The sequence below is a fragment of the Chiloscyllium punctatum genome, chromosome 2 (assembly GCF_047496795.1).
Source record: "Chiloscyllium punctatum isolate Juve2018m chromosome 2, sChiPun1.3, whole genome shotgun sequence".
In the NCBI taxonomy this organism is placed as follows: Eukaryota; Metazoa; Chordata; class Chondrichthyes; order Orectolobiformes; family Hemiscylliidae; genus Chiloscyllium; species Chiloscyllium punctatum.
Genome location: NC_092740.1, coordinates 33,886,720 through 33,900,321, shown reverse-complemented (window position 1 = coordinate 33,900,321; position 13,602 = coordinate 33,886,720). Strand labels below are relative to the sequence as shown.

Genomic DNA, 13,602 nt, shown 5'->3' with positions numbered 1-13,602 from the left:
ACTAAAAAAGATTTTAAAAATTGTTATCCTCCCTGCAGTCAAAGGACTTTTGACAGTCATTTTAAACCAAAGAGACTACATTGAAAGAGCGAACGCACTAATCACAGATACAAATACTTACCAACAAGTGGCGATAGACCCGACTCCACAATAGAGAACCGAATCACAGCCCTACTCAAAAAAATTTGAGAAATCTGGAGAAATAAATAAGATCAACTTCCAAAAATGAAATCAAACGAATCAAACACGCCACGCTTCTGCTGATTGCCCAAAATTCACAGACAAGGAGCCTCCCTCAAACCCATATTCTCGCTACCTGGAGCACCAACTTGCAGATTAACCAAGGAGCTACACCAAAGACTGAAACACTTCATAGAAAACTCACACCACTCCATCCACTCCACCCAAGAATTCCTGAAGACCATCAAAGACACGAAAATAGAAGAGGATGATATAATGGTCTCCTTTGACATAACAGCCCTGTTCACATCAATCAACATCACCCTGGCCAAGGAAACACTGACTACACTATTAGAAGACCCAAAGACACATACACCAAAAACCACCAACTTCATCAGCAAGGTCAGTATCACCAAGCTAGTGGACCTATGCCTTACCACTCACTTCACCTTCAACAAAAAACCTACAGACAAACCAATGGAAAACCCATGGGATCTCCGATATCAGCATTCTTAGCAGAGAAAGGAATGCTGAGAATCAAACAAACAGCTCTGCCAACCATCCAAACCAATCTGCTACGTGGATGACGCCTTTGTCATCATGAAACGAAACAAATTAGAGGAAACCTTCAAGCCCATCAGTAATACCCTAATTGGCGTAAAATTCACTAAAGAGGAGGAAAGCAACAACCAACTGCCATTCCTAGATGTCACAGTAGATAGAACAGCCAATGGGGAACTTCAAACCAGCGTGTACAGGAAAACAACACATACGGACCAAATATTGAACTACAGAAACAATGACCCCAACATCCACAAATGAAACTGCATCAGAATATTACACCAATGAGCCACCACACACTGCAGCACAGAGGAACTATGCAGAGCAGAGGAAAATCACCTATACAGTGTATTCAAAAAGAACAGGTACCCAATATACACAGTCCACAGATTTCTCAGGAACAAACCCAAACAAGCAGACAAAATGCATCCAGAAACCCTAGCCACTCATCCCTACATCAAAGACATCTCAGAAATGACTGCCAGACTACTCAGACCCATTGGCATCATGGTAGCCCACAAACATAGCAACACACTAAAACAGCAGCTAATGAACTTGGAAGACTCTATACAGACAACAAGCAAAACTAATGTCATTTACAAAATACCGTGCAAGGACTGTAACAAATACTACATTGGACAAGCACGCAGAAAACCAGCCACCAGGATTCATGAACATCAACTAACAACAAAATAACGTGACACTCTCTCACTAATATCCTTACATACAGATGAGGAAGGACACCACTTCAACTGGGAAACTCATCCATCCTAAGACAAGCCAAACAGAGACACTCATGAAAATTCCTAGAAGCATGGCATTTCAACCGGGACTCTATCAACAAACACATTGACTTGGACCCGATTTACCACACCCTGAGAAAAAGAACTGGAAATGACATCACCAACCCAAAGAAACCCAAACACACAAATAGAAAGCAGGAATCATCAGCAATGCTTCGTTCAGAGGCTCACTGAAGATGTTACTTAGTACGATGGCGAAACGTCTGAAAATGAACCTTCCAGCTCAGCAAGCAAACCTAAATTCAGAGGTCCTCCAAACGCTGGAATGGGTATTAAAGGTGCCGGTTTTATTACTGCTGGTGGTTTTCTGATTTAGCTGACATGTATGACACATCTGGCAAAATTTAACTACGTGTTTGTATAGTCCAGGCCAGTAAAAACGTTGTTGTATTTTAGCCTGTGTTTTCCTCCCCCCAAATGACCTCCGAGTGGTCGCTCATATGCCACTCCCTGCACCTCCTTTCTCTACCCTACTGGCGAAGCAATTCGATTAATCTCTGCCCATTTCTCATCTGCTTGAATGTGTGATGGTCTTCATTTCCTCATTAACACATCATTTGTTAAGTAATAACACACAGGAATGCATTCACACTCCTCTGTAAAGGCCCTTTGATCTAACTGTTTTAAGTTCTCATCTTTTTGCATGTTTACCTATTTGCTCCTTTTCTTTCCACTTACCTTTATCAGAAACTTTCTTCGATCTGATATGTCAGCTTCCTTTCCTGTGCCTTTTGATCTCTCTTGCTTCAACTTGTTCCTCTGTGATCTTGTGATCACACAATCGGGGAAATTTCCTGGAAAAACATTCTTCATGTCTTCAGTTGACTGCATCCCCACTGGCTTTACAACTAGAGTAGGCAGCCATATCATTTGCAAGGAGAAATTGTATTCCTGGATCTGAGAGTTTGTCCAGTACTCCTATCACAAACTCTCCACTCTTCTCTGGACTCTCTAGCCTCACTTTACATAATTAAGCACATTTTATCTCACCATGAATTCCTGTTACCAGTACCTTTTCTGCCAGTAGTCCCTCAGGAGTACATATCTCTTCATCCTTCAGCATTACCAACTGAGAGGATCCTGTATCCTTAATTTTGTAACCTCTTTACCTGCTGCTCCTGGCCTATGTGTATAAACTTACCCCTTGCTTGTATATATTTTAAGCAGATCTGTCACTTCCTCCTTAATCAACCTCTGAACATCTTGTACACTCTGAGGCAGTTGTCTAACTTCCCTTGTGCCTTTTGTTACTAGTCCATCAAAACGTCCAGGCTTGTCTGGCTTTCTCCTAGCCCACCAACACTGGGATTTCGTGTGGCCCGCTTTATTACAATGAAAACACCGGAGCTTTCTAACTTTTGTCCCCCTCAAGGGTTTATCTTTTACCCTGTGGTAAGTTCTCCTTATGATCTTTGTGAGATCGACCTTTCCCTTTCCACGTGAGGATTTCTCTTTGCCTCACTTTCTATCCCTCATGGACTGAAACTGATTCTGGAAGTCAAACCGAATTTTATGGACCAGTTCATTATCATCAGCCGCTTTAGCTGCTAACCTTGCTATTTGATTGTCTGCTCTTCCACTTGAGTTTGCACTACTTCAGGTAGTGAGTTTTTGAATTCCTCCAAAATAATTACCTCTCTAAGAGAAGCATAGGTTTGCTTGATTTTTAAAGCTTTGATCCATCTATCAAAATTACTCTGATCCTTTCAAACTCAATGTAGATTTGACCGGAGTCCCTCCTCAGATTCCTGAAATGTTGTCTGTAGGCATCTGATACAAGCTCATATGTACTTAAAATGGCTTTTTTCACCACCTACTCCTCTCTGATACCTCCTCTGATAGTGATGCAAATACCTCACTAGCCCTATCTACAAGTTTCCTTTGGTTTAACAAAACCCACATTGCCACTGGCCACTGCATTTGTTTAGCCATCTTTTCAAATGAGATGAAAAAGGCTTCCACATCCTCCTTATCAAATTTAGGCAATGTTTGAACATAAACAGTTTCTCACTAGGCTTCTTACTACTAGGGGCTTGCTCATCCTCACTCTCTTCCTCACTACGCCTACCCTCAGCCTTTATAAGCTGATTTTCCTTTTTGAGTGTCAGTTTTTGAAGTTCAAAATCACTCTGATTTTCTTTCTCTGCTCTCTCTTTCCCTCTCCAGTTTTTAATTATAACTCAAACTGTTTCATTTCTCTCGCCTTTAACTCAAGCTGCTTCATTTGAAATTGAATTGTTGCCATCTCTATAGATTCTGATGGTTTCTGCAGCAAGTTTAGATGCTGAGCTACTGCTGTAATTATCTCTCCTTTCATCACTGAAGCAGGCAGCTCCTATTCCAGCTTGTCTGCTAATTCTTGCAATTTACTCATGTTCAGTTTTTGCAAAACTTCCAAAGTCACCACATCCACATCCAGAAAACTTCTGGTGACTGAAAGAGCCATTACTATCCCAAGATTCCTCTACCTAACCAAACCAACACCCGAAATAAAGACACTAGAACCTACAACTTGCTGTTTAAAATCGCGCAGACCCCCCAATCTGTGTTGGGACTAGGCCAGACCATCAAAGCATTCTTAAGCAGGCAGCCCAGACCATAACTTTGCAACTTGTCTTGGTAAGTGTACAGTGAAAATTATCCTGATTAAGTTAGCAAGGTTGACTAACAGGTTTAAAACAGACAAAAGGTTTATTCCCAGAATTACACAATGAAACACGAAGAACAGAATAAAGAACCCCTACAGAACTCAGTCTATCCAAACTAGACTTAAGTATGCTGTTCCAAATATACACAACAGTCCCAATAAGCAAACCCTCTTGAAAAACTGTATAAATGGAACAGATGTTTACAGATTGAAGTTAGAGGGGTATAAGGGGAGAGAATGAGTTTCCACACAGCTCACTGTTGAACTCCCAACCAGTTCTGGACTGAACTAAACGGCTCAGCTACAGAGCTGCCCACTCCCCTTTCATTCTACTGGTCACTTCTAAAATATGACCACTTTGGCCTGAAGTCCCATTTGTTTACATATAAACAAAAGGCCTCTCAAAATCCTTTTCATCTATGTACCAAACCAGTCTGATTGGAGCCCAACCTGGTTTATTACCCCCTGGAAAAAAAACAAGGACAGAGTATCCTTGAGCCAAGGAAAAGCTTTTAGCAAAAAAGGACCAGCTTTGTGACATTTTAAATGAGTCACTTGAAATTTTTATCTGTCCATCATTGCAGTAAATTTTGGTGAAGATAACTTCATCACCAGTATCGCAATTGAACTTGTTTTATTGATGAATAAAACAGCATACTGTTGACAGGTTTCATTTGCATGTTCTAGGACAGACATAAAATGCCGTATTTCAGACAGCAATAACTTGTATGCATGAGAATTGGTGGCAGTTTGATTCTCATTGGTCGATGTATTGCAAGAAGAATGCATTATTGAACTATTGTTCATCCTATGTCTTAGCTGAATTTGAAAAAGGTGCAATGGATAGGTCATGCAGTGGATAGGTCTCTATTAATGAATGTATGTAGTTTCTAGCAAATGTAAATAAGTTACATTGTGACAATCAAATTAATACAGATTGAGAAAATGGCAAGATGTCTAGAAAGCTCTGTACCTTCACTGATCAGTATAAGTGTTTGGATTCCTACAGCTCCATATACTTCAGGTTGAAGGCTAGTGAGATCGGGCAGGAAGGAATGCATTAGATTCTAGGAACTTTGGGACTGAGTCTGAGATGGTAAGAAGTACATTGGCTGGATGGAGATACACTTCAAGTTGTCTTTGCAGGTTGATTTGTTTCTGCTAGTGAGGAACCTTTAAATCAATTTGGTATGGGACATGGGAAACAGGGTTTAGCATTGGGAACAAGGTAAAAACGTGCAAAGAAATTGGGACAGCCAAGTAGCACAAGGGAAATAGATATTGAATTTTAGGTGGAGGTTAAATTAAGTGAAAATACAATAAAATATAAATTAGGTTCACAGCCTATGCGCAAACTGAAGGTTTAACAAAAGGGTTGGCGAACTATAAATGTAGATGGGAGAAAGTGAAGACTGTAGATGTTGGCGATCAGAGTTAAACAGTGTGGCACTGAAAAGCACAGCAGGTCAGCAGCATCTAAGGAGCAGGAAAGTTGACGTTTTGGGCATTCCTGATGAAGGGCTTATGCCCGAAATGTTGACTTTTCTGCTCCTGGGCTGCTACCTGACTTTCTGAGCTTTTCCAGTGCCATGCTTTTTGACTACAAATGTAGATAGACACCTGACAAAATGTTGTAGTGTTAACCTTGCTGGAAAAAAACAGGGAGCACTGACTACTAATTATTCAGTATGATGCTTCCCAAAAGAGAAGTGGAGGAGTGGGAGTATTGATTTGAGGAGAATGTTAGTGCTAGAGAGAGAGGAGGTCATTGGAATCATGGACATATGTTGCTGGATGTGTTCTGTAGAATATCAATTTGTAGAAAAGATGAGCAAATTGGTAGGGTTATTTGCAGTGCAAGAATCATCGAGTAGTGATGATGGAGAATTTAAATACTCCACATACAGACTGGGGTCATAATAGTATCAAGAGTTGAGAACAGAAAGAGTTTCTGACATATGTTTAGGAAAATATTCTTGAATCTTCTTTTTGACCCCGTGTGAACTAAGCCTTGCTTGATCTGGAGAATGAAGTAGGTTAAGTGAGTCCAATGTCAGTATTAGAAAATGTAGGAACCTTGATCCTAGTAAAATAAGTTTACCTATGGGGGGGACAAAAACAGTACAATCTAGAGCAAACCGTTGAGAGTGAGTTTTCAGTGAGTTGAGAAAAAAAAACTGTTCCAAATAAATTTGTATCTTCAATATGGCAGGCAAAGCAGTATGAAAGTATGGGGCTGCCTTTAAAGAGAAGATGGTTCAAGTGCATTTGATGTTTCCTCCAGGAGGAAACAAAGGGCAGCTTACCCCAGACTACATTGGAGAACAAAGGAAATCAAGGATAAAGAAGCAGAAAAAGGTTGCCTATGACAAATGTCCAGTTGATACTACAAGCGAATCAAGCAGAATGATCACAGTGGAAGTGGAACAAAGAAAATGAAAGGCAGCTAGAGAGTATGAGAAGAGATGGAAACTGCGATAAAGGGGAATTCAAATGTGCTATATTAACATTTACCTCCGAAAAGGGCAATAAGGCAGGGTGGGACCGATTTATTATCCAAATATAGAATCCAGACATGTAGGCAGAATGACTGGCTGAGATGAGAAGCAGGTATTTTACATCTATCTTCATCAAAGACAAAAGTTCAATCAAAGACATATTGAAGGAGGGGACAGTTGAGATAATAGAGTCATAGAGATGTACAGCATGGAAACAGACCCTTCGGTCCAACTCGTTCATGCCCACCAGATATCCCAACTCAATCTAGTCCAACCTGCTAGCACCTGGCCCATATCCCTCTAAACCCTTCCTATTCCTATTCTCACTCAGAGGCCTTTTGAATGTACAAGCCTCCACCACTTCCTCTGGCAGCCTATTCCACCCACGCATCACCCTCTGCGTGAAAACGTTGCCCTTTAGGTCTATTTTATGTCTTTCCCTTCTCGCCCTAAACCTATGCCATCTTGTTTTGGTCTCCCCCAGGGAAAAGACATTATGTATTTACCCTATCCATGCCTCTCATGATTTTGTAAACCTCTATAAGGTCACTCCTCAACCTCCGACACTCCAGGGAAAACAACCCTAGCCTAGTCAACCTCTCCCTATAGCTCAAATCCTCCAACATCCTTGCAAATCTTTTCTGAACCCTTTCAAGTTTCACAACAACCTTCTGATCAGAATTGCACACAATATTCCTAAAGTGGCCCAACCTATGCCCTGTGCAGCCACAACATGACCTCCCAACTCCTGTACTCCATACTCTGACCAATAAAGGAATGTATGCACTTACAATTTCTGAAGGAGATTGTTTTAGAAAAGCTGGCTGTACTTAAAAGTAGATAATTTATCATTATTGGCTTGGCTGCATCTGAGTATGCTGAGATGAGGGAATCAAGGATGGAAATTGCAATAACACTGGCCAAAGTTTCTCAATTTACCTTAGATACAGTGTTGGTGTTGCAAGAGCACTGGAAAATTGCAAAATATTTTAACGTTATTCAAAGGTGATACCAGGACAAACTCAGCAACTAAAACTCAGGTTGACCTCTGTGGTCAAGCGTAGATTACTGAAAGCCAGCAGAGATTTGTTAATGGCACACTGTTTCACTAACTTGATTAGAGTTTTTGATGAGCGACCAGAAAAAGTTACTAGGTAAATGGCAGTTACTGAGCTGTAGATTGACTCCTGAAACTCGATAATGTGCTACATTACAACATAAATAGGACCAGGAGGAAGTCGTTCACCAATCCATTTAACAAGATCATGGGTCATCTGAGTATGGCCTTACTCTCCCCGTCTGTCTCTCCTCCCACCCGCCGCAAATAACCCTCATCAATCAAAATCTGTCCAGTTCAGCTTTGAATATGATTAATGATGAGCCTTCACTGCTCACTGGGAAAGAGAATTTCAAGTGCTCATACAACTCTGAGAAGAAATTCGTTCTCCTCTCAATTTCAAAATAAGGAGGCTGTCATTTGTGTTCCCTCGTTCTAACTTTCCCCACAAAGAGACGTTTCCTCCCCGCATCTGCCCTTTTAAACCCCCTCAGAATTTTGTTTCAATACAATCACCTCTCAGTCTTCTAAGCACTAATGTGTTTAGGCCCAACCCATCAGCCAATGGAATAAAGAGACTGGCAGCAGGGATACAAGATTGGCAGAATAGTAGAAGACAGAGTAATAGTAAGCAGTTGCTTCTTCAACTTGGGGAAAGACTGATGACTCAGTCCACTCCCTGACCGCATGGGAAGTGCTGTCTGACCCAGCAGTGAATCTACCCAGTGACTGCCTCTGCTGTTTGATTTTAAGTATCTCTGGTCATTGGAGTTCTTCTAAGAAAAATGAACAAATAGTGAAATCACAGCGGATCTTGGGAGATCCCTGTGTGGGAGAGCTCACAACAGGGGAGCAGCTAATTTGCTTTATAAAGTTTAAATCGACTGTTTATTTCGTAAAGGTACAAAAGTGAGTAGAGCGGGTTCTTGTTCGATTATATGTTTTTATTGAGATATGTTTCTTGATTGAACTTTAAAAATACAAAACATGAGTACTACGGTAGCCTGGAGCAGTGTTTTTTTTTTAAGAGCGATAAGGTTGTGCTATTTCCTGAGTCTGTGGTTGTTAAGGTGCAAAGATGGCCTTTAGTAGAGTCATGTGCTCTTCCTGTCAGATGTGGGAGATTAGGGAGAGTTTCCATGTTACTGCAGGAAGTGTTTGGTTGCGAAACCTATCAGATCACATAGGTTGGAACAGCAGTTAGAGGCATGAGGAATAACAGAAGCTAGGGGTATGATGGATGGCAGTTGTAGGAAGGGAGAAAAACCACAGGTATAGTCAGGTAGATGGGTTATCTCCAGGGATGGTAGGAGAGGAAGGCAGGTAATGCAGGAGTTTCCTATGGCTTTCCCCATCTCAAACAAATATGTGTTTCGGAAAATGTTGGGAATGATGGACCCTTGGGAATGTAGCTTGAACAACCAGATTTCTGGTACTGAGACTGGCTAATGTAATGTGGGGTAAGCAGGGTTCCAACCGATCGATTGTGATAGGGGACTGTCTTGTCAGAGGCACAGACAGACATTTCTACGGTCGTCAGTGAGAAATCAGAATGGTGTGTTGCCTCCTTGGTGCTCGGGTTAAAGATATCTCGGAGAGAGTGCAGAATGCTCTCAAAGGGGAGAGGAGCCAGCAGAAAGTCATTGTACACATTGCTTTACTTCAGCTATTGTTAGTTTCAATGAGATTTTGAGGAGAGAATATAGGAAGTTAGGCAGGAATTTAAAAAGGGTCATGGTTGGGAACATATGACTGGGATACCATAGCAATTGCAGAGATGTGGCTCATGAATGAACAGGCATGTTTCTGGTTATAGATGCTATAAGAAGGATAAAAAGGAGGGCAAGAGGGGAGGGAGAGTGCCGTTTTTGATTACCGATAATGTTATAGTTGTACTTGGAGAGGATATTCCTGGGAATAAGGGTGGAACTGAGAAATAAGATAGCAATGATCACCTTATTGGTAACTAGGAAAGAATAGGGCCCCTTAAAAATCAGCAAGGCCACTGAATTGTGGAACCACAGGAGATGGGGGAGATACTAAATGACTATTTTGCATCAGTGTTTATTGTGGAGAAGAATGTGGAAGATACAGAATGTGGAGAAATAAATAGCGACATCTTGAAAAATGTCCATATTATAGAAGAGGAGTTTTTGAATGTCTTAAAACGCATAAAGATGGATAAGTCACTGGGACCTGATCAGCAGTAACCTAGAACTCTGTGAGAAGCAGTGTAGTGATGGCTGGGCCCCTTACTGAGAGATTTGTACCATTGATAACCACAGGAGAGTCAGAAGACTGGAGATTGGCTAACATGGTGCCACTACTTAAGAAATGTGGTAAGAGAAAGCCAGGGAACTGTAGACCAGTGAGCCTTAAATCGTTAGTGGGCAAGTTAATGGAGGGAATCTTGAGGGATAGGATTTACATGTATTTGGAAAAGCAAGGACTGATTAGGGATAGTCAACATGGCCTTGTGCGGGGGAAATTGTGTCTCACTAACTTGATCGAGATTTTTTTTGAAGTAACAAAGAGGATTGTTGGGCGTGACCTACATGGACTTGAGTAAGATGTTCGACAAGGTTCCTCAGGTTAGATCACTTGGAATACAGAGACAACTCTCCATTTGGATACAGAACTGGCAATTTGAAGGTAGAAGACAGAATGTCATGGATGGTTGCTTTTCAGACTGGAGGCCTGTGACGAGCAGTGTGCCACGAGGATTGATGCAGGTCCACTGCTTTTCATCATTTATATAAATGATGTGAACATAAGAGATATGGTTAGTAGGTTTGCAAATGACACCAAAATTGGAGATGTGGACAGTGAAGAGTACAACAGCATCTGGATCAGATGGGCCTTTGGGCCAAGGACTGGCAGATAGAGTTTAATTTCGATAAATATGAGATGATGCATCTTGGAAAGGCAAATCAGACAGGACAAGGCAAATAGGTCCTGAGATTTATAATGCGTGGTGTAAGTACAATAACAAGGAGATTGTGGTAAATCTGTATAAAACAATTGGTGTTATGTCTAATTCTTGGCAGAATATGAACAGGAAGAATATGAGAACGTGACAGAGTACAGTAAAAATTTGAGTATTTTTCAAGGGGTAGAGAAGGGATTTCAATTATATGACTAGATTGGAAAAGTTAGGGTCCTTGTTCATGGAGAAAACAAGGTTGAGAGGAGACAAGAGCGAGAGAGAAACCTTGGTCGAAGGGCCAAGCATCAGAGGACTTAAATTTAAGATCGGCAAAAGACAGTGTAAAGCATTTTGTTATGCGGTAACTGATTAGGAGATGGAATGCACTACCTGAGAACTTGATGAGGGCAAAGTCAGTCATGGTTTTCAGAAGGGAATCAGGCAAGCACTGAAGGGGAAGAAAATACATGATCACAGAGTAAGGTTGGTAAGGGGGTCAAGGTTAAGCTGGATATTTCTTGGAGGGAGCTCATGTGGGCTTAACAGACAGACCAGTCTCCATCTATACTGTAACCATTCTATATTTCTTTCAGCTATGATGCACTTGGAAAGGAGCGAGCTGCGAAAGATAGTGGCTGATTTTCCAAAAAAGAAGTACAAAAAAAATTACACATTTAGTAATGAAGAAGCAAGGCAAATTGATCGTGAAAATCACAGATTGTTACAAGAATTGACACGAAAAGCCACAAAACCAACAGCTGTCGCAGCGAAAGCAATGGTGCCTTCATCGATTCGAGTTTATCACAGCACTTTAAACAGACAGCGGGAGCAGGAGAGAATCGAACGAGAAAACTTGGTGAGTGTTCTACCAACCCAAAAACAAAAGTTCCCAAAATTTTAAAATGGCACAATAAATTCTCTGCTAAGTTATCTGGTCTCAAAAAAATTAATGCCGTGATTCAGTTAGTCAGCAGCAGCTGATTAGGATTTGTGGAGTCTCTACCTACCATGGTTGAATAGTGATTTGACAGTCTACTCTGGTTCATACCCAAGAGAATGCTTGGGTAAAATAGAGTGATGCTGCTGGTTATGGAACTAGAGGAAATGTGGAAGAGGCAAACTATGAATGCTCTTTTTAAAATTTGAAATAAGATTTGTAGAACAGAAATAGTTTAATTTGTACCTATTAACGTGTAAACTTTATGATTTTTTTCCCATGAAATTCATATTCCTTGAATGAGAACTCAACATGATTATAAATCAAATGTACCCGTCTCTGTGTATAATGATTCACAATTTGAATAACTTACATTTAGATGTGTGAGCTAACTGTAAAAATGCATATGTGAATGCCTTTATATTCAGCAGTAGCACTGATGGTTGTTAAATTCAGAAATTAAAATAGTAATCAGTAAATGGTAAGGTATGAGGCTTGACATTGAAAGCTTCACCACTGTAACCAGCATCATTACACTGGTAGTGGATAACCCAGTTGAACATCATCACATTCTTAAAAACCTGAGCTATTTGATTGTTTTAATAATCAGTCTAATCCTTCTGATTTATGGATTCTTCTCTGACAATTTATTAAATAATACACATAAAGCAACATCTAAAAATGTATTCTGACTTAATGGTAATTGACTGCATAAGAATGTTCAAAGTTTAAAGCGCAAAGGCACATATATCATTGAGATATTTTTAGTCATGCTATTAGGATATTACACTGTTATATTCTTGGTTAGCAGCAGAGGGTGCTAACGTTTGACAAGTAAGTGCTGTTATCAGCCTGTTCAAAGATGTCATTATACAACCATGGAGCAAATGGGATTAGAACTGACTTGGAGGTAGGGGCACTACCACTATAACATAGAGCACCCCCCCCCCCCAATGCTGTTAATATAATCCTCTCATTAATTTACATCATTTCAGAGTAAATGAAAACTTTTGTAATATTTGATCTACTCATTACTCATTTTAATAGTAATCGCCTTCATTAAAGGACAGTGCTCCAGGTACAACAGTTATGCCACAAAATGAACAGGTAGAATTTTACACCAAAGGAGTGAAAGCATCTTTGTGCAGTCTTTAATTTATGGTTGATTCGTTCATGCTGAATGTCTTCCAACTTTGGAGACCATGAAAATAACAAGAACATAAATTTGAATAAAATTTCAGCACATTCTCCCCGTGCTGCAAGGTAGGAATAGGAGGGTAGAGCAGATGAATGTGTGGCTGAGGAGCTGGTGTATGGGAAAGGATTCACATTTTTTGATCATTGGAATCTCTTGTGGGGTTGAAGTGACCTGTACAAGAAGGACAGTTTGCACCTAAATTGGAAAGGGACCAATATACTGGCAGGGAAATTTGGTAGAGCTGCTCGGGAGAATTTAAACTATTGAGGTGGGCCGGTGTGTGTGTGTGTGTGTGTGTGTGTGTGTTTGGGGGGTGGGGGAGGGGGAGGGGTTGCTGGGGTGAGGGGGGTGATGGGAGTGATGGGACCCAGGTATATAATGAGGAAAAAGATCAATCTAAGAGTGGTACAGTTGATAAAAGAAACGAGTCAAATAGTCAGGGCAGGGAGGGACAAAGCAGAGAGCAAGTAAGACTGATAATTAAACTGCATTTATTTCAATGCAAGAGGTCAAACAGGGAAGGCAGGTGAACACAGGGCATGGTTAGGAACATGGGACTGGCATATCATAGAAATTACAGAAACATGGCTCAGGGGTGGGCAGGACTGGCAGCTTAATGTTCCAGGATAAAAATGCTTCAGGAAGGACAGAAAGGGCAACAAGAGAGGAGGGGGAAGTGGCATTATTGTTCAGGGATAAGATTACAGCTGTACTGAGGGAGGATATTCCTGGAAATACATGCAGGGAAGTTAATTGGGTGGAATTGAGAAATAAGAAAGGGATGATCACGTTATT

The 13,602-nt window shown here is 40.8% G+C and overlaps 2 protein-coding genes across 2 annotated transcripts in view; one reads left to right on the top strand and one right to left on the bottom strand.

The window, feature by feature from the left end:
* Window positions 1-13,602, top strand: part of cfap97 (cilia and flagella associated protein 97) — a 46,567-nt gene that overhangs the window by 6,818 nt on the left and 26,147 nt on the right. Inside the window, exon 2 of the mRNA XM_072595293.1 lies at window positions 11,266-11,528. Within this exon, the coding sequence (XP_072451394.1) occupies window positions 11,266-11,528 (263 nt within the window). The remainder of the gene's footprint in view (window positions 1-11,265; window positions 11,529-13,602) is intronic.
* The window catches only part of snx25 (sorting nexin 25), a 317,654-nt gene that overhangs the window by 297,705 nt on the left and 6,347 nt on the right, over window positions 1-13,602 (bottom strand). The gene's annotated exons all lie outside the window — the stretch shown is intronic.